At 37.3% G+C, this 27484-nt stretch overlaps 1 protein-coding gene across 1 annotated transcript in view; it reads right to left on the reverse strand.

The window, feature by feature from the left end:
- sh3pxd2aa (SH3 and PX domains 2Aa) overlaps positions 1-27268 on the reverse strand; it is a 43043-nt gene extending 15775 nt beyond the window's left edge. The window contains exons 1-3 of the mRNA XM_016251998.1: positions 27236-27268; positions 15459-15506; positions 11776-11904 (exon numbers count right to left, since the gene is read on the reverse strand). Coding sequence (XP_016107484.1) covers positions 11776-11904; positions 15459-15501 — 172 coding nt within the window. The 5' untranslated portion in view covers positions 15502-15506; positions 27236-27268. The remainder of the gene's footprint in view (positions 1-11775; positions 11905-15458; positions 15507-27235) is intronic.
- Between the last annotated feature and the right edge of the window lie 216 nt (positions 27269-27484).

Genomic DNA, 27484 nt, shown 5'->3' on the forward strand with positions numbered 1-27484 from the left:
CTCTTCAAAGCAAAAGATCTAGGCTTTTCTGAGAAAGATGGTGTTCCTGCAAAACAGACTAATAAATCGTGTATCTGCTTCTGAGAAATGTTTCTTCTGAAAGCTGCATGTGTGTGCCATGAACTTTGTTCTGATACACCTGGTAGTGGGTCGTGTGAGCTTTTGTTTATGTACACGGTTAGATAAGATTTGGTGTTGGTGTTTAAATCCTAGTGTTCTAGTTTAAAGGGGTCATATGATGCGATTTCAATTTTTCCTTTCTCTTTGGAGTGTTACAATCTCTTGGTGCATAAAGAAGATCTGTAAAGTTGCAAAGACTAAAGTCTCAAATCCAAAGAGATATTCTTTATAAAAGTTAAGAGTCAGCCATGCCTACCTAAAATGGCTCATTCTAACACGCCCCCACATATCTACATCACTATGTGGGAAGATTTGCATAACACCGCCCAAATGTTCACGCAAAGAAAGAAGGCGTAACTTTTATTCTCGCTGTAGTATTATTGTTGCCGCCACCATGTTGTGAAGGCACTGTGTGATTCGTCGTGGAAGTGAAACTACATTGTTTGGTCTTCCAAAAGAGGATGATATCTGCTTCGTCATGCCTGGAGCTGATCCGTGCTGGTTGCTGAGGAAATACTACAACTTTGCGCTTTGGATCGCCGGATTGGCTTTCACCATGGACGAAGTGGAGACAGGTGGGCTTGCTCTTCAAAGCAAAAGATCTAGGCTTTTCTGAATAATAAATCGTGTATCTGCTTCTGAGAAATGTTTCTTCTGAAAGCTGCATGTGTGTGCCATGAACTTTGTTCTGATACACCTGGTAGTGGGTCGTGTGAGCTTTTGTTTATGTACACGGTTAGATAAGACTTGGTGTTGGTGTTTAAATCCTAGTGTTCTAGTTTAAAGGGGTCATATGATGCTATTTCAATTTTTCCTTTCTCTTTGGAGTGTTACAATCTCTTGATGCATAAAGAAGATCTGTAAAGTTGCAAAGACTAAAGTCTCAAATCCAAAGAGATAATCTTTATAAAAGTTAAGAGTCAGCCATGCCTACCTAAAACGGCTCATTCTAACACGCCCCCACATATCTACATCACTATGTGGGAAGATTTGCATAACACCGCCCAAATGTTCACGCAAAGAAAGAAGGCGTAACTTTTATTCTCGCTGTAGTATTATTGTTGCCGCCGCCATGTTGTGAAGGCACTGTGTGATTCGTCGTGGAAGTGAAACTACATTGTTTGGTCTTCCAAAAGAGGATGATATCTGCTTCGTCATGCCTGGAGCTGATCTGTGCTGGTTGCTGAGGAAATACTACAACTTTGCGCTTTGGATCGCCGGATCGGCTTTCACCATGGACGAAGTGGAGTCCAGCCCGGGGTCGTCACATGTGGTTGCCGCAAGCCCGCCGGACGCTCCTTCGTCGAATCTGCCACCTCTGCTCACTCTAGCCCTTCGGCCGTTCCTCACTTTAGCCCCCGGCCTCTGCTCACTCTAGATGCAACGCAACATAACAATAATTATGTCCCCACTCGATGCAACGAATGCCTTGTTTATAATGGGTTTTCATGTTTTTGAATCATCGTTCCGGCCTGACAGGGCATCATCACAATATGGTAAGGGGCGTAACATTTCCGTCACACGCTTGAGGTATTCGGCCAATCACAACGCACTTGATAGCTGGCCAATCACAGCACACCTCGCTTTTTTAGAACAATGAGCTTTGTAAAAATCTACGCGTGTCAGAAAGGCAGGGCATAGAGGAGAAACAATAATGTACAGTATGTGGAAAATAATGTGTTTTTTTAACCTTAAACCACATAAACACATTTCATTACACCAAATACACCAAATTATGTTCTTTTTAGCAGCATCATATGACCCCTTTAATGTGCAGACATGTTGGCACTATCAAAACAATTCTTGTGCAATTCAAAATGTGAACTACTGGTTCAACCAATGGGACGATGTTGTGCACATTCACTTTTGTTGTATTGAATAGACTAGAGCAATGTGAACATTCTTCAAAATATGTCCTTTTTTGTTCAATGGAAGGAATAATAACATATGGGTTAGCACTGACAAAAGGGTTCAGTGCAACTAAAAATAGATTATCTCACCTGATATGTGTGTGTACAGGTGCATCTCAATAAATTAGAATGTCGTGGAAAAGTTCATTTATTTCAGTAATTCAACTCAAATTGTGAAACTCGTGTATTAAATAAATTCAATGCACACAGACTGAAGTAGTTTAAGTCTTTGGTTCTTTTAATTGTGATGACTTTGGCTCACATTTACCAAAAACCCACCAATTCACTATCTCAACAAATTAGAATATGGTGACATGCCATTCAATTCACCATGTCAGCTAAACCAATTGTAGGAGTTTTGGATCACTTGTTCGGTTCGAGAATTGAAGGCCAGTTTAAAAACGATCATAATATATGCAAATTTCCTTTGCATCACAAATTAATGAAAGAAGTTACAAAAGAATGAAAGGAAGAACGAACAGACAAACAATAAATAAGTGGGCGAGAGAAAAAATGCACAGAAAAAAAGAAACAAGAATTAATGAGCATTCAAAAAGAAAACAAGCAAAAAAAACAAACAATTGGAAAAATTAATGCACTAAAGATTTAAAAAAGACAGAAAGAAAGAAAGCATGATGTCACTAGGTACATTTTACACATTTCGTATCCTTCAGACCCAACGAGGTTTGTGAAGTGCTTTGCTACAGCAATATTATTTTGTTTAGCTTTAATTTGAACGTCTTTCAATAAAGACAGCAACATATACTGTAATACACTAAAGGCCTGAAAATGAAGGCTTGATTATGAGGTCATAATGCCCACAGGCAGGGCCATAAACACCAACAATCCCAACATTAATGGGTTTCAGACATTTCGTCCCCCCTGGTCTTCAATATTTGGCCATATCCTGCTGAATACACTTATTGATTTGAGCTCAGGTGAGATATAATTTTGATGTTTAGCTCTGATGATCCAAAAATACTAATACATTACAAAATATGAAAATACAGTGAAGTGAAATGAATGAGAGGAAAGTAAAGGGAAGAACTGAGAACAGCTGAACGAAAAAGACAAAGACAAAAGAGAGTGAACAGATGTTTGGCCTGAACTTCAAAGCTGAAATTTTCACCACACATTCCCTCCATCCACACCAGCAAGAAGGAGAAAAAAACACCAGACAAGCAAAAATACATGAGCCTTTCACTTTCTTATTTTGGAGCTGAAGTAGCAAACAAAAATGAAAACAAAACAAAAAAAATGTATGAAAACATTCCTATATTACTGTATATAAGTGAATGTTGTTGTAGATGAGTTACACAGAGAGAGGGCAGAATGCTTAAAATAGGTCCAGAAGTGAAAGGGGGAAAAAATCCAAATGGAACACATTGCTTTTATTAAGTTCACACTCTGGCCTGCAATCATTCTTGACAGAAGAGAAAGAGAGAAAGAAATCACTCGTTCACTTTGAACTACAGCAGCCAAGCACTGGCCCCTAAAAAATATTTTAATTTTAATATTATTTACTTTACAAAATGATTAACTTTGCAATTACTTTATGAAATAATTTTTAAGAAAATAGCAAAGACATCTGTAATGTTATGAAAGATTTCTACTTAAAAAAATAAAGTTGTCTGTTTGAGGCTTCTAAATACACTTACTGAATTCTGCTTCGCCATCACAACAGTTATTTTAAATTGCAATCATATTTCACATAATCATAATATTTATTTGATCAATATTTCAAAATAAATGCAGACTCAATGAGTATAAGAGACTTTTTTCAAAAGCACTACAAAAATTTTACTGAACCTAAACTTTTTAATTGTAGTGTAGATTAGAGTGTTATAATCACTTCCATTATGATTAGGAACAGCAGTAGACAGCAAGCCAAAAAAAATGGTTTTATAGCAGAGCATTTAGCTTTTACTAATAACAAAATGCTTTTATTTGACACACATTTGGAATGCCAAAAATAATTACTGTTCGACTAATTTTTACCACAATATTATCTATCAATATAACTGCCTACAATAAAAAGTCATATGTCTGATTCCTAATCTAACAGAGCTCAGGTTGAAATCACTGGAAGGATATTTCAGCTGACGTTTTCTAAAATCCAGGCCAGTGGAGAGTCTGGCCTACATTCGGTCACACTCAAGTTCTTTCCTGAAAAGCTGGAATATCAGGTTTTGGGCTTAGGACCAGAATGGGTTTTGTGTAATCTGACAAAGGGGGCTCTATTTGGTCTGAACTTCAAAGGTTGATGATGTCGGTCGCTCATGCACACTGATCTTAGATCACTGTTGTGGTTTTTATTTCAAGAGCTCCAGTGGTTGAGATTTGTTCAGGAACAGCTGGCCTTAGATCAGCATAAACATGTTATTTCTTTCCTAGACTTGTTTTCCTGGACCGGTTCATAGAACAGAGCGCGATGTTTTTGAGGAAACTGGCAAGTACGGTTCAGAAAAGTAATCAGTGAGAGAACGATCAATCAAAAACACACACATGACAAAAAATTACTTAGAAACGCAAGTGAATAAATAGAAACATATTTACATAACAATGGAAAAATAGAAACGCAATATTTGAATATGAGAGCATACAGGTTTGGAAACGTCACAAGGATTAGGAAATGATAACAGAATTTTCAGTTTTGTTTATGTAAACATGAAAAATACAATTAATTAACTGAAAACTCCAACAATGTTTTGGACCCCATTGACTTTCATTATATGGAAAAACTTCTTTTGTGTTATGCAGAAGACAAGAGGAAGAAGAATACATGTTAAAGGGTGAGTAAATTACCATTTTTATTTTTGGGTGAACTATCCCTTTAAGGTTGAATGGCTGGATACTGATATAATAAATAAATAAATAATAAATAAATGTAATGACCAGTCAATTTTCAAAATGTTTAAAGCTATTTCAGCTCTGTGGCCTACTTACTATTAAGACTATTATCGCAATTACCTTAATCAATTAAACAATAGAGACCCCTGTGAGGTGTAGCACCAGGTTTATACACTGGTGGTGGTTGAGGAGATTCCCCCCTTTCATGTAAAAGCGCTTTGAGTACCCAGAAAAGCCCTATATAAATGTAACAAATTATTATTTTTAATTATTATAAAGATCCATTCAGACGCCCTCAGAGCTACATGCAAGTTTAAAGCCTTTGGTCCAGGTTCAGCGTGGCTCTCGGCGGACCGGATCTCCAATGGGAGCGAGGCCAAGACAAACTAGTCTACCCGAGACCGTGAGCAGCTCACTATTGATTCTGTTTCAGTAAGCGGTGGTTACCAGCTGAATGAATGGACCCAGGGGAGAGAGAGTCAAGAGGATGGGAGGGAACCTCACAATATTGATGGTACAGAGCAATTTTCATAGTAGAGCATTGTTCAGGAAGCACAGCAGCCTTGGGAAAAACCAAGAGTTTAAAAAAATTAAACACGCTCAAATACTGACTGGAACAAGGAATGTTTCTTTAGAATAATCACTAATAACTTACAAAATGTAAGAATTTATACAATGTTTGAGGTCAGTATGTTTATGAATGCTTATTATGCTTATCCAAGGCTACATTTATTTGATCAAAAGTTCAGTAAAACAATTTTCAGGCTTGTGTTGTGTTTTATTCCCCATGTGCTCCCTGTGTCCCAGTGTTTATGCCCATATTTGGTTAGTTTCCGGTTCCTGTCCTGATTATGTGGATTTAATTCCAGGTGTTCCCCGTTTATTTCCACTGATCCCAGGTGTGTCTCGTCATCCCCTCATCTTTTCATGTGTTTAAATAGTGTTCCCGGTTGTTAGTTCAGGGTCCGGTATTGTTCATGTCTACCTGTGTTACGTGAGTTTCCCGTGTTATAATTAAATCTCTTTGGATTGATGTACTCCTCGTCTCCCTCTGTTCCTTGCTCCTCACTCCACTCAGTAGTGCAACCGTGACAGAATACTGGACCGGACAAAATAGTAAGTGGTGCCCCTTCTCCCCGTTTTTTTTTCCATTTTGAAAGTTTTTTTTTTTGTTTGTTTTCCTTGTTTTCCCCGAAGCATGGAAACCGCCGCACGTTTCGCCGCTCCGAAGATGAGCCCACCGGCCGTGGCTCACTCAAGCCCGCTGGCCGCACCGTTGTCAAGCCCATTGGTAGCGGCTCTCTCAAGCCCGCCGGCCGCCATTGACCCAAACCCGCCGGCTGCCCAGTTCACCCGGAATCAGAAGAGGAGAAGGAGAAATGACTGGCTCAGGGCCCTCTTCTTTGCCCGAGAGCGCGCCCAAGTGCTCGCTCCAGTGTCGGCTCGAGCCCCAGAGCTCGCTCCAGTGTCGGCTCCAGCCCCCGAGATCGTTCCAGTGTCTGCTCCAGCCCCAGAGCTCGCTCCAGCATGTCAATCGGCGATAATGGACATGGTGCTGGCCCCGGGGTTCTTGGCACCCGTCCTCACCCCAGAAATTTCATGCGCATCTCGTCAGTAAAGCCGGTTCTGTGATTAGTAGTAAATTTCCAGCACGTGCTTTCAGATGGAGCAGCATTTACTACACAGAGCCGTAGTTCAATGGCAAGCTACGCAAAATCGTGTTCAAAATCTCAGGCGATTCATTGTTGATTTATTAACGCGATTTTTTGCGTAGCTTGTCAGTGATCTACGGCTCTGTGTATTAAATGCCGCTCCACCTGAAAGCATGTGCTGGAGATTTACTACTAATCAAAGAACCGGCTTAACTGATGAGATGCGCATGAAAATCGCATTTGTTTTTTTGCACAGCCCTAGCTCGCTCCAGTGTCGGTTCCAGCCCCTGAGTTCGCCCCAGTGCCAGCTCCTCGTAAGCGCTTCTCAGTTCCCCCGTCGAGCCCAGGGAGGGCCCCAGATCCCCCGTTAAGCCCAGGAAGGGCTCCGGGATCACCAGTTAAGCCCAGGGAGGGCTCCAGTCCCCTGTCATGGCCCACGGAGGGCCTCGGAGCCTGCAAGCATCCCCAAGTATTTTTTTTGGGGGGGGAGTAGGGTTCCAGCCGTAGAGGCTGAGGGGGGGCATCATGTCAGGCTTGTGTTGTTTTGTTCCCCATGTGCTCCCTGTGTGCCAGTGTTTATGCCCATATTTGGTTAGTTTCCGGTTCCTGTCCTGATTATGTTGATTTAATTCCAGGTGTTCCCCATTTATTTCCATTGATCCCAGGTGTGTCTCGTCATCCCCTCGTCTTGTCATGTGTTTAAATAGTGTTCCCGGTTGTTAGTTCAGGGTCCGGTATTGTTCATGTCTACTTGTGTTACGTGAGTTTCCCGTGTTTCCTTGTTATAATTAAATCTCTTTGGATTTGTGTACTCCTCGTCTCCCTGTAGTGCAACCGTGACAACAGTATTATTACAATTTAAATTAACTGTTTTCTATTTGAATATATTTTAAACATTTTATTTATTCCAATTTGATGGTAAAGCTGAATTTTCAGCATCCATTACTCCAGTCACAAGATCCCTCAAAAATAACTGATTTGGTGCTAGAGAAACATTTGTTATTATCAGTTTGGAAAACAGTTGTGCTGCTTAAAATTTGAGGAAACTGTGATATTTTTTTAACTGATTGTTTCATGATTAGAAAGTTCTTGAGAACAGAACTTCTTTAACATTATAAATATTTTACTGTCACTTTTGATCAGTAAAATGCATTATTGCTAAATAAAAGTTAAAAAAAATTTAAATAAAATAAAAACATCTTACTGAACACATAAGAGAATACTACTTCAGTGCAAGGCTGTATTAACCAACTTTACATTGTACATTACAATATTTTGAGGCCTGATTTCACTTGTAATATTTTTGTAGGAGTAAAAGTTTGAAATGAGAGCAAAGTCTTGTTTTTAAAGACGACTATTCACAGTAGCTTCAAAAAAGAATCATTAAAGTACTGTAAAAATAGAAAATACAGCTACATTCCATGTCTTCTAAAACCATACAATAGGCTTTGTGTGAAAAACACACCAAAATGTAACTTGCCATGTCAAAAAAATGGCATGCCAGGTATAAAATCAATTGTAGTAAACGCCATTGACATACAATACAACCTATTCCACAAATAACTATCAAATTTATTTGTAGAATTTGTTCAAAAGTGTCCTTGTTCCATCGAGTAGCATAAAATAATGAGAAAAACAGCACGCTGACCTATAAACTCTTGATTGCTTTGACTGTTATCTATACTACAGACATTCAACGAAAACTTCTAAATGCATTCTGCTGGTATTGGTTTGAGATGTGTGACTCTGTAACCGCTCTGTAAGACTCTGAGGCCCTGCAAGATACATTAGCCTATTATGGAACTAAGGACAAGGGGGATTTTTCCATCGTTCCCTCTCCATGACCTAGAGGGAAGCCAGAGCAGCCTGACTTCTGCCAATCGCTTCTTATAAATGCAATTTCAGCCACATTAAAAAGTTGGTTTGAATGATATCCATGGGTAATAAATGTGCTGCTTCTGACAGACACACCAGGGTAGTCATTTACTATAGCACAAAAATATGGAAGCCTGCTGAAGAGATTGGATTTTGGAGGATGGGCTTCTAATGCTGAGATATCAAGCTGCTGCAGCTAATCTTCAGTTTCAATAAGTGCTTTGAACATTTGAGGAATTCTGGAGTCAAAGCAGGACAGACAGTTCACTCCAGAAATTGGCCTAGGCTACTTTAGGTTGATTTAAAGGAATAATTCACTCAAGAATAACAATTCTGTCATCATTTGTTCACCTTCATAACAGCTCAAACATGTATGACTGACTTTCTTCATGTTTGAGCTACTCCTTTAAACGATTCTGTGTTTAGATTCCATTCTTTTCTCCCATTCAGACACCCTCTGCTTCTGTTTCTCAAGCTCATTAATCCTGTAGCCCTGCGTGGTTCATCTCTGCCCAACCCAAGTGAAGTTGTCATGCTTTTGCCTGCACTGTAAAACAGCTGGAATTTAACTAGGGCTGAGGAAGCCAAGTGTTTCTTTCTCAAGGACAATCACATTCTGAGCAAGAATCTTAGGTCTGGATGTCTCCGAATCGCTGGTCACAATTATCCAACTAGTATAATTCATTGTGCCTGAAAATCTGTACTCTGCTTAAAGGGATAGTTCACCCAAAAATGAAAATTTGATGTTTATCTGCTTACCCCCAGGGCATCCAAAATTTAGGTGACTTTGTTTCTTCAGTAGAACACAAACAAAGATTTTTAACTCAAACCGTTGCAGTCTGTCAGTCATATAATGTAAGTGAATGGGAATCACGGCTTTGAGAGTCAAAAAACATACACAAACAAAACCAAATTAAACCCTGCGGCTCGTGATGATACATTGATGTGTAAAGAAACTGAACAGTATTTATATCGTTTTTTACCTCTGATTCACGCAGTGTCCGAACTGTCCTGACCACGTTCACGTCTTCTTCAGCCGGCGCGTGACGCGTCTTCTCCTTCTTCTTGCTTTATGGCAGATCGCAGATTTATAAGTGCATTACCACCGCCTATCTCTCAAATGGACCATTGACACTCTATCTACAATCTCAATTAGGAGTGTCAATGGTCCTTAGACGCGTCATGCGCCGACTGAAGAAGAAGATGCGAACGCGTTCAGGACAGTTTGGACATTGCGTGAACCAGAGGTAAAAAAAACTATATAAATACTGTTCAGTTTCTTGCACAGACTGATCGTTTCGTGTCTTTACACATCAATCTATCGTCACGAGCCGCAGGGTTTAATTTGGTTTTGTTTGTGTATGTTTTTTTGACTCTCAAAGCCGTGATTCTTATTCACTTACATTATATGACTGACAGACTGCAACGGTTTGAGTTAAAAATCTTTGTGTTCTACTGAAGAAACAAAGTTACTTACATCTTGGATGCCCTGGGGGTAAGCAGATAAACATCACATTTTCATTTTTGGGTGAACTATCCCTTTAAACAAATAAACTAGTGATCTACAGTAAAAAGAAAGGCTAGTCACACCATGAATGATAACTTTAATGATAACTATAAGGTTTTAAAAAATAATAGTGGAATCACTTTCAGAATCACCTTTTTTCCAGCTGATGAACAGTGTTGGGGAAAGTTACTTTTAAAAGTAATGCATTATGATATTGCATTACTCCAAAAAAGGAAGTAATTGCATTCGTTACTTTTTATGGAAATTAATGCATTATGTTACTTTTTGCGTTACTTTTTGTCACCTGGGCTGGGCTCGCTTATTTGTTTTTTAATAACAAAAAATCCAAAAGTTAGATTCATATTTTTAGATTTTTAAAGGCTCTTTCACACCAAAAGGAAGTGCCTCAGCCTCAGTCCCAACACAATCCCAATCCCAAGTGTCATTGAATAAATGGGAAAACAAAGTAACTTGCATTACCTATTTGAAAAAGTAACTTCATTGTAAATTTAAAAGTAATGAAAGTAATCTAATTACATAACTCGAGTTACTTGTAGTGTGATACCCCCAACATGAATAATAAAAACATTGAAAGTCAGCCAAAATCCACCTAACTTTAAATAATAAATATAACATTATAGCCATTTGGTGGGGATTATACTATTGTTCTAGTTTTCCTTTTTTTCGACTTTTGGCATGATTACTCTATGATGGTCATAATGTATTTTAGCTCTATTCATCTCATGGAAAAGCAAGATTCCTGTATATATTCTGAAAAATTGGCCTATATGTTGGCATTGCATAATAAAAATTGTACAAAGAAAAGAAAACACTTTTCTAAATTTGCAGCATGAGAACACCCAAGGTCAATAGAACAGGCAGCAAACAAACTACAAAATAAAGCGTCTCACAGAGAATGCCCATGAGACTGAGTCTAGACTAGTTTTGACAAAGAATTATGTTTGAAATCAGAAGGTCAAGCTCTCTTTGAGTTGGTCTTGCTCAATGATGTAATTAAATTCAAATGGGTTTACTGGATCTTTGCTCATCTTGATAACTCCTGACAACTCCGCCTAATCCTCCCCACCCTCTTCCGTATGATTTAAAGGAAAAGATAAAATGATTACTCACAACAGTAAGAGGCTAGTTTTTAAGAGCCTGGTTTTTATCATTGCTAGCTCTCTAACGCTGTGTTCAAATGTTTGGCAACCTTGTCTACAGACATAGTTCATAACATTGGAAGATTCAATGTTCAAACTCTACTGCACAAGGCTACGAGATACGCTAGCATGAACAGTTTGCACTAAGTTTGAACATTAACAGCATTAGCAAGGACATTAATCTGGGAAAACAGAAACCAAAGGGATAAAAACAACACTCAAGGCTTTCTTTCTACACTTTCAATTGTTACTGTCAATCTCTACATTCTACATGAACTCTTAACTGTGTGACCCCTGATCCATTAGCACACGTTTCAACCAACAAACCTCTCATGCCTATCTCATGGACATTCCAGATCAATCTGGCCACCATCGCAGAGATCTACTGGCCAGAAAACTGGCCATATGACACCTCCAGGTGGAGCCAAGAATGAGACTGTAGCTTTACAGGGAGAGAGGGATGTCAGAAGAGGAAACCAGGGGATCTTAGGACAAAGACCAAAGGAGGGGTTATACATCAAAAAGGAATAAAGTATCTGAAAAGATGAGGCAGCTAAAAACAGACCTGCTTGACATTTTGCATCTGAAAGCATTCATGTGTGGAGGCAACTCTACGTGTTTGTGGTTTGTGTATACACAAGCTTTAGCCAATAAAAACCACGTGGTAAGCCAATTAGCTGCAGTGTGTGTGAGGGACTCACCGCTTTCGCTCTTCTCGATTACGTCCACCGTCTCTCCAGCCTTCAGGCTGATCTCGGAGTTCTCCTGCCGCTCGTAGTTGGCCACTACCACGTACTGCTCCAGCACCATAGGCTCACTGCTGTCCAGTCCTGCCGGCAAAGGGAAGAAACAGGCTGTCAGCCACCGTCCCGCCATCCCCGCACTTCCCCCGCCAACCCTGCCCTGCCAGCGACCTCCGGCTTGACCCCTGTACACCGCCATCCGCACTCCTTAGCCTAGCGCAAATCAAACTCCTGCTGACTGTGCATGCTCCGCAATGACGGGCCATTTAGACGAACCTTCGCCCTCGCTGGACACGCATTTGACTGGGGGGAAAAGACGATTACAAAAAAGCAAGGCGAGGTAGACTTCCTTCAGGGACTCGAGAGCTCGATAGGGTCGTGGTGATGCTGGGTCTCCATAATACAGTGAAGTTTTTTGGGAGGAAACGGAGGGATGTAAGGAAGGGAAAAGAGGCTGGAAGAGAGCTGTTTACGGTAGGGGACGTGACTCGCAAGTGGAGGGATAGAAAGTTTTTCTTCAACAGACGAGCAAGAACAGGCCTCCCTCATTCTCTCTCTCTCTCTCCGTCCCTCCTCCCATCTGGCTGAAACGGGGAGAGAGAAAAACGCCAATCAGGATAGACTGCTCTCCAAGCCTTAAATAGAAACATATGAGTGGGCCGAGTAAAGAGAGAGAAGCTGTGTTTATGTGAAACGCAAAGAGAAAGCATTTCAGCTAGGTTTAAGCCACGCTCTCTTTCTGTATACGTCTCTCTTTCTTTTTGTATTTCCTCTGACAATCTCTTTAACCTGTTCCTCTTCATCATTCAGCCAAAAAAGAAAATTCTGTAATTATTTACTCAGCCTTATGTTGTCCTAAACCTGCATGACTTACTTTATTTTCTAAAACTCACGGTAGGATTTCCATAATTCTAGTGTGTAAAAATCTATTTCAAATAAATTCTGTTCTTTTGAACATTCTATTCATCAAAGAATCTTGGAAAAAATATGTATCATGGTTTCCACAATAGTATTAAGCAACTATTTTCAACATAGATAGGAATGTTTCTTGAGCAACAAATCAGCATATTACAATTATTTCTGAAGGATCATGTGACACTGAAGATTGCTGTTGAATATTTAGCTTTGCCATTGCAGGAATAAATCACACTTTTATATATTCAAGTAGAAAATTGTTATTTTAAATTGTAATAATATCGCACATTTTTTTTATTCTTTTTACTCTTTTTTTTATTAAATAAATGCAGATTTGGTGAGAATAAAAGCTGAATTTACACTGCACCAATGGATGCAGACCAATGACAATAGTCACCAGATTACAGTACGTTGCTTCTCAGACATTACAACCCCCCCCCACACACACACACACACACAAAAAAAAATTGTGATTCAACATGTTCAATCAGCAAAAACAAGTGACAACCAACACCAATATACTACAACAGGGTTTAAAAAAAACATTGATTTGACAAAACCGGACAAACATGTCTGTTGCTGTTTGTCCGCATCTGTCAGTGCCATAAGAGACTTCTTTCAAATAAATTACAAAAATCTAACTGACTCCAGACTTTTCAGTTTTTGTAATGTATTTTTCATTGAATATCCTGTTTAACTCAGAAGTATATCATATTACGGCAATAAATATACTGAACATGCTGTTTAATGTTGTTTTTAAACTAAAATATCCAAAGTATAACACATCAAATGTTTCTGGCTCATGCATTCCAAGACATTCTGCATATAGTTGCTAAAACTTCAAACGCTCTATTTGTACTTCTGAGAACTATTTTTGTAGTTTTGTTATATGTGCTTGAACTTCAAACTCTGTGGTTGTCTTCTCTCTGTTTTTCTCATGGTGTGGTCTTCTGGAAACTGGAGGCTTTTAATAGGAAATGTTTCAAATGTTCTTACAGAAACATGAAATGTATCATATTTTTTACATTTGCTGTACCTCATGCAAGCACACATAAACACTTACTATGGTGTTAACGTCTTTTTTGGACACAAACCATGGTAAATCATGGTATACCATGGTATATGAATATACTATGATATTGGCATTTGATGTTTAATGTACCATAAAGATTGCTCATTCATAAAGCAATTAATTCATATTATTGAACCAAATCATGACTTTTTGTACCAACCAAATCTAACATAAAATCAGGTATTGTATTCCGTCAACGTCAAGCTGTCATGTGTTTTAACACTATGAGCTTTTAAATATGGATTACTGGGGAATCCTTTGAGTGCAGATGCTCAGTGCTGTGAGGAGAGAGAGCGCGGTAGTTCTGTATCTTGTCACTATCACCATCGGCATGGAACAAACTAATTAGCGATGCCTCACACTTCATGGCGCCATGCCATGCTAACATGAAAGCATACTGTATTGCTCAACTGAATGCTTGCAGCTGTGCTGACGCGAACTGTGAAATATATTTCTGACATTTTAACGCTGTTTGTGCCAATCGCAGAAATATTTCACTTCAATGTGACAATCTGCTCATTCCAAACTTCCCATTAGCATCCGTTTACTGTTAGCTTAACCCTGCGGAAAAATCCATCATAATAATCCGGTAGCTGTGGTTTCTTGCTGCTCTAAACTGGACATTAGCTAGTCCATGATGGTTAGCTTGGACTAGCAATAAACAAGCTACATTAGATGGAACATGGAAGGTCGACCAGCCACAAAAAACTGATTTGACTAGCTAATGACCAGCTGGGACAAGTTAGAAACCACCTTTCTTAAGCCGGATTATGAAATGTTTTTAGAAAGCATGTGCACAAGCAAATGAGTTATATAATCAGTCTGTTTTCTTTATTTTGCAGTAAATTGACCAATTATGTAGGGTGCGTGCGACGATCATGGTGAAAACACGCTCCACATGGGCTATAGTTCTGTGAGCGTCAGCATTTATTTCCGAAAACAGAGCGCATTCTTTTCTGAAATGTTTATTTGGAGGCCGTCGTCCGTAAGACTTCCCAGGAGAGCACTGAGGAGAGACCACAATCTCTCATGTCATGTTTTACATCCTCCGTTTTCACACTGAATGTCTTCCTCTTCACTGCTGGCCTTACAACACCTAAATATTTCGTCTTCCAGGATCAACTTTATAAGCCACAAGTAAACCTGCAGACCTATGAGATCTTGCTCTTAAAAATAACTGTTCAGTTAAAAAAAGAGTTTTACATCCTTATGTAAATCTCTTAGGAGAATATTTTATGCCTCTTTAGCCAGTTAAATTCCCATAGTCATGCCCATATACACAACACTTGCAGCCTATTGCATGGACTTGTCCTAAATTAGTCATAGTCAATTAGTAAATTAGTCATATTTACCATTATTAATTTCAAAAGTTAAATTCTGGATTGCTTACATCAGACTCACAGTTATATCGCGATTAAAGTCGTGTATTATGTTGCATTTCCTAATAGAGTTACCAGCCAAATGGTGATTAATGGCTTTTCATGTCTTCGCCAAAGTCAGTTTTGACTCATACTTGGCACTTGATGAGTGTTAATTTTGGACCGTGGGTAAGAGCTGTTTTAGGAACCGTTCTTGTAAAAATGAGAAAATGACCACATTGAAGACTCGCAAAAGGAAAAGAGACAGTGCATGCACACATATACAGCATATCTACCTGAGGCCTCAGATTTGGTTGGACTGTCCTGAAGGCCATACATCCAAACTGAGGGCAGCGGAAAAGAGAGGAGAGGGAAAAAACAGAGGAAAAAAGGAGAATAAATGTTAGTCAGAAGAGAGTGGAAAAAGACACAACAGCCAGCATTGCATGTTGTCTTCAAAGCAGCGAAATCCAGCCAAAAGTAACAATTTATACGCACTGCAGTACAGCTCACTTCCTTCAAATCTGTGATTTGTGCACAGGCCATTAGCATTAGTTTTGAGATTAGCGTTATTCCTGTAAAGTTTGCTGATGATAGCAAACTTTAAATAATTTAATGCAAATAGAAATTATATACATTATAGAAAATGAAGCCCATTTAGGGCCATAATATAATTTAGAGATGTGAATTTCTATATATTTTTTAATTTTATATATATCTTTAAAAAAAATCTATTTTTTAAATCTATTTAAATATTTAAGTGACTTCATAATAGTGTTGCACTAAATTTTATTTATACTGTTTTTAATTTTAAAATATTGACAGCACAATATTGACAATATTTAAAATGTATTTTGTTTGCAAACGATGCACGTTATTTTCTCTTTTTTTTTTATAGGAAACTTGCTTTTTACAATAAAACTTAAATGTGACTTGTTTATAAGACGTCTTCATTTCAAGCAATGTGTGCTTTGATTTCAATTGTTCAAAATATTCAACAAATAACCATCAAGAGTTAGTTTCCTTAAATTATTTTAAAATCACAAAGATAAGAAATGCACTCTTTCATTAGAAAAAATATCCCACCGTTAATAGCTGAGTATATTTCCACTACAAACCTTTAATAAACTATGAGGCCAAAAATAATAAATACATACATACATAAATAAAATAAAAGAATCGTTCATTAAATGTAATCAAAAAATGTTTAATTAATCGAGATTTAGATTTTAGGTCATATTGTCCATCCCTATATAGTGATGAGCTTGGCATTTGTTCACATTAATGCAAATTTTGTAACAAATAAACAAATGCTAAGCTCATCACTGTAACTCAGCAATCAATATTATTCTGTCAATAAGATTTTTTATTTTTTTATTAAAAACTGTATAAATAAAATTTAGTGCATAGTATTATGTCACTTAAATTTTTTTCTTACAAACAGGCTTTATTGACTTTATGCTAAATATTTTTTCCAAAAAAATATATTTTTTTCAGGCTTTTTTTTATTTTTTATTCCGCTGTGTAACACATCTCACCAGTATAACTGGATTTGCCAAATACCCCATACCAGATAAATGGCAAATAGTTCAGTGAACAACTGAAGAGTTATTAAGCAAGGCGCCATCTGGTTACAATACCCATAAAGCATCACATGCTGTTGAAAAAAAATGTGCGTGTGTGTGTCTGCTCTGACAAATCTATTGCTTTTAAAGCAAGTATGTCTGAGTTTAAGGGTGTGAGGTCACAGCAGAGTTTCCTAATATCTTCTCTTTTATCACACACACACACACACCAATCTCCATCAGGAAATTAAATGTCACACGTCACTATCGGTAAAAATATGAGAAGGCACCGGGGAGACGTCTCGGCTGACAGGAACAATTACTTTGCTTCTATAACTTATTTCTTTTCAACGCTTCAATGGACTCCCCACAAAGGCACGCATGCCACCAAAAAATGAGGTGTAATATAACCTCTGTAAACAATGAACACACTCAGCAACGGCAGAATTCAAGATGTAGGTACTCGCTAATGCCATGGTGATATTAACAGCCCTTTTTGACTTCAAAGGAGAATTAATAACTACAACCATTTCAGATCTAAGTTTAAAATTCTATGCTAAATTAGCATCAATAAACATTAGCATTACATATTAATTTTATTGGAGAAAATGAAAAAAATTAGCAAAACTATCAAAACAAATATAATTTGGTAAGTAGGGATGTCAGAAGTACCAGTACTTTGATACCAAGATGACATAAAAAAAATAATACAATTAAAAATGTATAATAAATAAATGTACATTTCTACAGCATTTGTTGAACTCATTTCAGTACTTGTGCAATGTCTGAACAGTCAAATGCAAACAGATGGTACAAAAATACTCATATTTGTATTATTAATTAAACAACAGTATTAATGAGATTTTTTTTTTAACTATTCATGCACAAATCACTCATGCACTTTATTTCTGACTGTTCGCTTCAAACAATTACTTGGAAAAACTTGAAGCAAGGTAGAACATATGTCTACTGCCATTGAACATTTTTTATACTTGTATTAACCCTAATAATTAAATATAAGAGTTGTTTTAATAGTCTTTTAGATGCTATTGAATATAGCTTTGGTATTGAAATTGGTATATCATGAATTGTTTTTGTGGGTGTCAAACTTCTGATGAACCTGCACTTTCCAGCTCAGGGTTGATCTTGAGGTCAACTGTACTTCCCTACAAAAACTTCATGGGGTTTGAATTAAACTGACTCAAATGCCTTGGAGGTCAAATCCTTTACTAATGCTCCACACCCCCGTGCACAGATCCATCCCTTTAGCGAAGCTCCTCACATCTGACAGATATTAACTTTCCACCTCTCTGACCCTTCCTTCACACAGAAACGCTAAAACACTCACTGTTATGAACATATACTCAATCTCTCACACTCCCACCCATGATAAATAGACACACACGGCATTGCTCACACACACACAGACTCACACACACTCACACACACTAGTGATTAAGCTCAGGTCAGCGGTGTTAGAACCGAGTGAACGTCTGTTTTGGTTTCTCTCACTGTAATTTACGCCTCTTTCCTGACCCCAAAGAGTCGACCTACCTCCATTACAGGAAACATATATGTGTTTCTTTCTGAGAAATAACCATAGACATATCTGAAGAAAAACACAACACCTATTTGTTATCGACACTCTTAGATAGGACTTGTGCATTATGGACATCTTTAAAAAAAGAGAGCGACCCTTTTATCTGTTTGGTTTTAGACAGCTCTTGGCATGGGCACACTGGAGATATTATGGTCACTATGAAAAAGACAGCTATGCTGATTTGAATATTATGAACTGATCCAGTTGTTGGCTATGAAAGCTCAGCAAGTAGACCACAAAATCAAGAAAACATCAACAAATGAAAATCAAACCTTACGCTGACTGTGTTTTGGCAGAGAGGTCACATGAGACAGAAACACATGCTAAGCAACATGCATCTATTTTTGTATCTATGTGGTACTTTTAAAAAAAGATTACGCCCAGGGGTTGAAAAAACTGAAATTAAATTTCCATTATTATTTTGCCTTTTATGTACAGATTTCATTGTTTTAGCCTGGTTCTAGACACAGACCAGTATTATTTTAGAACTATTTATTGTAGTTTTTATTCATATTCTGAATTAGTTTTCATTTTTAAGTTTTCCATTTTAATTTCAGTTTAATTGTTAGAAATTGTATGTGCTTTTGTCCTTTTTATTAGGGTATAAAAAAATAATAAAAATAAATAAATACATTTATATATATATATATCTTCATGTAAATATTTATTTTATTTTATTTTATACACGAGTCAAAGCAGACCCATTTTGGTGTCTGTCTCAAATTAAATAAAAAACATTGTTTTACATGCATAGAAAACATTAAGTGCAAGTAAGTGTTTACTTTAATTTGTTCAACTTTTGTGAAAATAAAATGTCAAAATATGGGTGAAATAACCTTCCATCCTCATTCAGCATTATAGATATATTTATGCAAAAATGAAACAACACTTATTCTGACCTGTACTTATTAAAATATATAAAAGAACAAGTGATCATACTAAATTTTACTATATTTAAATGACTAAAATCTTTTTGCTGACAAATGCCTAAAACCTAGATTTGAAGAACAGGAGCAAAGAGCAGTAAATATTTTATATTATTATAAATTAGTATTTGGGGGCTGCACTGTGATCCTTTTAATGTCATCTAATGGTTCTTGTTCAAGATATGCCTGTATAGTATGTATGTTTTATATACAAACTATTGTTACACTGAATTACATTTTTATATAAATCATGATAAAAATGTATAATAGTCATTATATTTTACTCAGAAAAAAATATATAATAAACAGGGCACATTCTAATGTATGAAAAAAAAAATAAAGCTGTATTAAACCTTTTAAACTTTTTGGTGCTTGAATACCCCTTTTCATCTTTGACCCATACACTAAGAAATGCAGCTTTTCTATTATTTATAGTTTTCACAGCAATAAAACTATTATTTTTACAATAATTACATTCATCAACTTCATCAAATAGCCAAACATGCTTAGAACAAATTGGAACTAAACATCCTGTCATTTTCCAGTAGCTAACATCTCTAATCAGTCAAACTGCATTCATTAAACGCCATTAAAAAGGACTTTTTAACCATAAAACCACACTGACCTATTTAAGCCCATTCCTTTCAATGGAACAGCAAACATACACCACACATACATACGGCAATTCCTCTCAAACTAAAACTATCCCTCCTCCCCTGAAACTCCCATCTGTTCCGCACGCCTCTCTCTCTCCGTATGGCCCCTCCACTCCTCCACAGAGCCCTGAGTCTTGTGTAAACAAGATTAGCTAGTCCGACGTCACACTGAACCCACTCTGCCACGTCTGACTGACCCCATTCCAGCAGAACCCCACAACCCCCCCCCCCCCTTCCCACATACATACGGCAATTCCTCTCAAACTAAAACTATCCCTCCTCCCCTGAAACTCCCATCTGTTCCGCACGCCTCTCTCTCTCCGTATGGCCCCTCCACTCCTCCACAGAGCCCTGAGTCTTGTGTAAACAAGATTAGCTAGTCCGACGTCACACTGAACCCACTCTGCCACGTCTGACTGACCCCATTCCAGCAGAACCCCACAACCCCCCCCCTCCGTTTTTCCCCTCTCCACATCTGAGTCTCATACGAGGAGCAGAATGAGGAGAACTGCAAGTAAAGCGTGTCCTTTCCTCGCCAGGGTAGACAGGAAGACATCTGAACAATCTGAGAGGAGTGTCTGTAAAAACATCCAGGTGCATTGTTGGTCTAGTGGTTAAAGCTCAGGACCCCAAAGGTTGCAAGTTCAAATCCACCAAGGTATGATCTGTAAAAAGTCTTTAAGATACTTAACACCAGGCTAACCTCGAGGGGGATTGGATTAACAGACTATAAGATGCTTTGGACAAAAGATGCAGCGATTTTTTTGTATGATGATAACCATTTAAATTGCAATTTTTTAACAATGGATTTAAAAACGGTTTGAAACAACATTAAACTCTTGGCCAAAATGATTTAAAATTATGGTGCAGGTCACATATAAATTTCCACTATTGTGAAGGACAGATCAGACTGTTTTGGCGCACTTTACCTAATCCTTAGGGCTCTGAACTTCTGAACAGATGGTTTATTTCTTCAGGCTGACATAAGAGCAGTTCTGAGAGGACAGAACCAGGCAAAACTGATCCCTATTTGGGGCTTAAGTGTCTCAAACCCATCTGCTTGTCAAGATGGTCTCCCTGAGGAAGCGTGACTAACAACCCAAACTTGAGGTCTTAAGGGTCTTAGAGTTATGTAACTCTTGCTTGCTGTATTACAACAGCCTTTATTATTGACAAGGTAAACAAAAGTACTGAAAAGCATCATCAACAAAAAATATCATTGACATTTTACAAAAAAAAAAAGCATTAATGAAATGAAAAGAAAAAAAATCAATGAGAAGCATAATTGACTTCCTACAAAAATCAAAAACCTATGAGAATCACAATGTGTCCTACGTGGGGGAAAAATTCATAAGAAGCATCACTAAAATCCAATGGAATGCAAAGAACATCAACAAAACGTTTAAAGTATTTACAAAAATCTATTAAAATTGACTAAAATTGAAGAACATCGTCAAAATTCTAGTGAAAGTTATAAACAAAATCTTACAAAAAGTATAACTGAAAACCGGTTAAAAGTAAAAAAGCATGAGCCAAAAACATCAACAATCAAATTAAAAAAAATCTAAAAACACCAACGTAAACCATCACTGAAGTCCAATATGAAGAATCAAAGCATCAGCAAAATCCCAAGCATCAAGTTTTTAGTAAAGTGTAATGAAGACAAAATAACTTACTTTAATGGGTCTGTTATGGGCAGATTGTGCATTAACTACAGAAATTACCCAAAATTCCATGCAAAGAATGGTTCAAGGTAGAAATAAACCATTATGACTATCAGAGCCATTTAAAACATCAACTGGAGGTTCTAAAACTGATACATAAAGGGTTCAGTCAGGGCTTTGCCGTTTATTTGTGTAAAGTCCCACAGCTATAGCATAATGCTATTGAATTATGCTCTGTGTGAGTGATTATATTGTAATCATATACTGTTAAGGGCCACCTCAGAGGGAAACAAGACCCCTGTCTTCCTGCCACCACAAAGCTATGAAAGTCTACTTGTGACCTTTTTCTCTAAACTGTTTACCTAAGCCTACAAGGAAACTCTCTCAAGGTAGAAATAAACCATTATGACTATCAGAGCCATTTAAAACATCAACTGGAGGTTCTAAAACTGATACATAAAGGGTTCAGTCAGGGCTGTAGCATCTGTGTGTAATAATACACACTATATATTCTCTTTTTATATGACAAATACTCTGTAACCTCAGTTAACAAGCCATATGAGGACCCATGGACCCTTCCCCCCGGAATGCGTAACACCCCAGGAAGTCGAACAGGCCCATCAACTGGAGGTTTTAAAACTGATACATAAAGGGTTGCGACAGGGCTTTGCCGTTTATTTGTGTAAAGTCCCACAGCTATAGCATAATGCTATTGAATTATGCTCTGTGTGAGTGATTATATTGTAATCATATACTGTTAAGGGCCACCTCAGAGGGAAACAAGACCCCTGTCTTCCTGCCACCACAAAGCTATGAAAGTCTACTTGTGACCTTTTTCTCTAAACTGTTTACCTAAGCCTACAAGGAAACTCTTCTTTAGTTTGTGAGTCTCTATGGCAATATCAAAGTTTGTCTCATGATACACATAATTTCAGTTTGATTATACTGGCCCTATTTCCATTGCAAGGAGAAGGTATGCTGTACTCGCACTTCCTTTCATAAAGCTGTTAGCAGTTTGTCACTACTTAATCAATGAGGTACATTATGAGAGCCCATGCTATATTGTGAATACAGATCCGACTATATGCAAATGATTATGTATAACAAAAGACATTGATAAATATTATTTAAGCAATAAAACATGAACATATGTACTGTTGTTACTGAGTATGAGCAGTTTCATGCCTTTGGCCGAATCACAGCCACGCAGGCACTCCTAAATACAACACAATTGCGAGTGTGATATTGATTTTACACAGCACTTTAATAACAACAAGTTATTATTGAGTAACTTACAAATAATATTGCCAGTTACTTGTTTGTTTTTGCTCCAGCAATGGTTTTGCTCATGAATGAATCAGTGTCTTTAAACAAATCAATTGAGTGAATGATTCAATGACTCACTCATAAACACAGTCACTTGTTTCGCTCATGAATGCATCAGTAGGCACATTTCCATTACTCTTAAAATTGCGCAAATAGAAATTGCGAATTGAAAATACGCCTAATAGAAACACGTCAATTTCGCAAAAACACCCATATATCGCAAAAAAATTGTTACTCGTGCACGAGGTGGATTTTCAGGCAATATACGAAAAAGGAATAATTCGCAAAACTGCAATGGAAACGTTTTTTTTTGCATTTACAGGTCACATGGCGTATGTAAAAACTCATATGATTATTCTTCAGTGTACTATAACCTTCAAGAAACACTTCATACGTGGCCGCTCTCCAGTATAAGGGGTTTTCCCTACCATTAATGCTTAGACAATTTACACTGCACACGTCTGTGGTGCAGTGTGGCTCTGATACGGCCACTGAAGCTGATTGTGGCATACGCCTCCTTTGAATAAAATAGCCAAAATCCGTCAAAATCCCACCAAAATCTGTTGCCATGACTTATCGCGAGAGGCAAAAGGTTACGTTTAGTCGCATAACATTGGTTAATGGAAACGCAATTTCGCAATACTTTTTTATCAACATTTATAAAATATCGCCAAAGCTTTGCGCAAATCTGTAATGGAAACGAGCCTAGTGTTTTAAACAAATTGTTTGAATGAATAGTTTGCTCAAAAACAGTTACTATTTGCCACCTACTGGTGTAACGATGTAACCAGAAACCACAAAGTCATTGAAAGTGGCACTGAAAAGTAAAACCCCCTCCACTAATGCATCAGATTGTTATCGAAGCCAGTTTCTGCCACTGAATAAAAAGGTAATTGCAACTTTTTTTCTCACAATTGTGAGTTTACATCTCGCAATTCTGACATTTTTTCTCAGAACTGCGTGATATACTGTAAACTCGTAGTTCTGACTTATATATAAACTCGCATTTCTGACTTTATCAATATTTTTTAATCAAATACTCAATTGCAAGTTATAAACTCTTCTTCAGATGATATAAATTGCAATTGTAAGAAAACAGACATTTTTTTCCCCTCAGAATTGTACTTTGTAAGTCGCAATGTAACTTTGCAACTGCGAGTTTATATGCCACGATCCTCACTTTATAAATCGCAATTGTGAGTTTATACCAGGCAAATTCTGAGAAAGAAAAAAAAGTCAGAATTGCGAGATGTAAACTCAGAATTGTAAGATAAATAGTTTCAATTACCTTTTTTTTTTTTTTTTTGTGGCAGAAGAATATTTATATTTATAATATAAATATACAGTAAAAAATAAATATATCACTGGATTACAATTGATGTAAAAAAAACTTTTAAGAAATAATGTTTTTTTATAATCAGTCATTGTTGACACAGGAAGTGACGCCCATCTGTAATGAAAACACAATGTTTTTTTTTTCACATTGTCATGCAAATCATCGATTTCAAAACCATTTTAAAAAGACATTTCTCATAACATCGTGGAAGCTCTGGTGGATGGGACTGCCAGGGGAGCTACGAAGCCCACGCCTGGAACAAGTTTGTTTTTTTGAGAATGACACTTCCCAGCTGCAGTTTCCACTTGCTAAACCCTCAGAGATAATTAATTAGGACGGAAACCATAGAGCCAAACGTTCAGACTGACAGAAAGATGGGGACAAAGTGAAACCTCAGATCTTTAAACATAAAAATAAATTACAAATTTCCAATCTTGCAAAATACATATTTGAGTAATTAGGATAACATCTTCAGGATGTTATTCACTTTTAGCTAACATAGATGATTACTGATGTCTGACAGATGCACATCCAGTGGTCATCTTAAAAACAGAATGGAACAGAGGATGATGATGATTCCAGTGATCCAAAACACTAATGATAAGTGGTTCCACCTGATTTATTGTCAAATGAGAGGTGGAGGGGGGGGACAACAGCTGGAATTGACCTCAGCTGCTGGTCAAATTATAACCCAAATGTTAGCAATTTTCAAACGTTGTGAGAGCGAATAAATGTGAATGAACAAACAGACAAACAGATGATGAATGGACAGACAAATATTTGTATAGACACTGCAGACCTAATAAATACTGGAAAACAATTGTCTGTTTCTTAAGAATAACTATTTACTGGTCTAAAAAAAATAACATTCACTAATGCATGTTTGTCTGGATCAGGTTGTGCCTACAACAAACAGATCCAATGTTCCCTTAGGGATAATAAAACCTAAATCAAAATACACAAGAATATATTTAATAAATGTTTGAATCAAAATCTTGAAAAGAAAAAGGTTTGTGTGGACATTAAGTGTAACGATATTGGACAGAACCGATAACATTAAACCTAAACTTTATAAAAACAACAGAAGTCAATGGAAATCCCCAAAATTATACTTAGTGACACATCTTACTGCATATTTGACCTGACAGCATGAGCTTAACACAAATTCACAAACCTTAATGATGTCCCTGTTTACACTCTGGTCCAACATCATCTATAAAACTAAACCTGTCTGTCTACCACTTTGCCTCATCACAAATGTACTGAAATAACTACAGTATAAGACCAGAAAGCTGCATTCTGCCCCCAAAAAAATCACTAGAAATGACTCTGCATGCATGTGACTGTACATGTGTGTTTCATCTTCTAAACACATTCAGCTCTTAACATCACAATCACATGAGTACTAGCTTCCATGGCACAAAACATTTGTTTTAGTGATGCAACACAGAGCCTATGACGATACTTTCTTCACTGTGATTTTAATAGTAAACGACTGCAAAAATGCTACAGTAAAAACCTGTTAACTGGTTCCTTACAGTGAAAAACTGTAATAGAGCTAGTGTGACATTTAATGTAATTTTACAGTGAAATGCTGTCGAATGTAAAGTTGTTGGAGATAGAAAAAAAACAAGTCGTCAAATTATTAAAAGGTTTTTATAAAAAAAAAAATAATAATAAAAAATTGGCATTCCCATAATTCCCTGTGTGACACTTTACATTTGTGTTTTCATTTAAATAAATAGTTCTTCTTAGTTTGTTCGCACATGTTACACTATATGTTGTTAAATAAATGTTTATAGTAAATATTTTAATGCCATGTGTGTTACTATGATGTTGTTTTTTATTTGTGCATGACACTGTGCATATTCGTATTCACTTCAGCTTGTTGAAAAGCAAACTTTCTGTTTATTATGCTGGTTGTCAGTATAGATTAAAGGATCAGAGTGGTTATGCTAATTTAGCAGAAAGAAATCTGTCGGATCTACTGGTTTGTTTATTTGTTCATTCATTTTTGAAAATTAAATAACAATTAAAATGTCAAATGTACAGGTTCCTCCGTTACATTTTTACTGTATTTTTAGATTACAGAATTCTTCTGGCAACCATGCTGGCAGGTTTATTTAGTAAAAACCACAGGATTGAGGGTTGCACCTTAAAATAACTTTTTTAAATATTTTGTTGAAAATAAAGTTATAAATAAATGCAAACAGGAAATAGAACATCTGGAATTATTTAATACATCACTCAAACTTCTGATTACATCTATATTGCATATTTGGAACCAAAAACTAAATCCAAATGTTACTACATTTTCAAAAATTGTCGGAGCAAATGAATGTGTGTTTACAAGTGGAAAGCAAACAGATCAAAAACAGAAAATATTCCTAAGGGATGTGTGTGGGAGAGATGACAAGAACTCCAATGCTCACTCCAATCCAAATTACATTAGTGTTCAACAGTGTGTGTGTGTGTGTGTGTGTGTGTGTGTGTGTGCATCTCTGAGTAAGTCCCAACTGCAGAACGGCTGTTCACTCACAAAACACACACCCTAGCATGCTATGCAAAGGAAACTTGGTCTAATCCTTGCCATAAATCAAGTCTCTGTGCCTCAACATTATAATAACAGCCTGAAAAATAAAATAAAATAAAATATGCCAACAAGGTGGTTCCATATTTTTTCTGTGCCTTCAGCCGGACGACTTGGCTTGAAGCGTGAAGTACAAATGCACATACTTTCATGTGGCTTTCCTCCAAAGTCCAGCCAGTTATTCCCAAACCTTTTACAGCTGACACTCCCAGAGCTCTAAAAACCTCTGAGTCATGTGCAATTCTCTAAAGAAACTCAGCTGAAACCCTGAGCTGAGCGCAAAACAGCAAGTCATTCAATGCCGCAAACACAGAGAGGGCATGCAGAGTTAGTGAGCGGGCTTGAGTTAGTACTTAAAGCCGGCAACAGGTTTAACAATCACATGGGAGGTAAATAAAAATCTGTCTTACCTGACTTGCGTTTGGATCCATAATCCCTGTAAAAAAAGCAACAGCAGAGTGACATGGTAAGTCACAGTGAGACAATGTCCTGCAGCAGACAGCTGTCACACTCACACACCCTCACACACCCACACACACACACACACACACACTAGAGATGCAGTGAGAGCAAGATGTGTGCCAGGGCAAGGAGCGAGTGTGTGTTAAGATCGAAGGGGCCAGCTGCTATCGCCACAACATCTGATCATGTGACCCAAA

The sequence above is a fragment of the Sinocyclocheilus grahami genome, unplaced genomic scaffold (genome assembly GCF_001515645.1).
Source record: "Sinocyclocheilus grahami isolate Dianchi unplaced genomic scaffold, SAMN03320097.WGS_v1.1 scaffold1081.1, whole genome shotgun sequence".
Classification (NCBI taxonomy): Eukaryota; Metazoa; Chordata; class Actinopteri; order Cypriniformes; family Cyprinidae; genus Sinocyclocheilus; species Sinocyclocheilus grahami.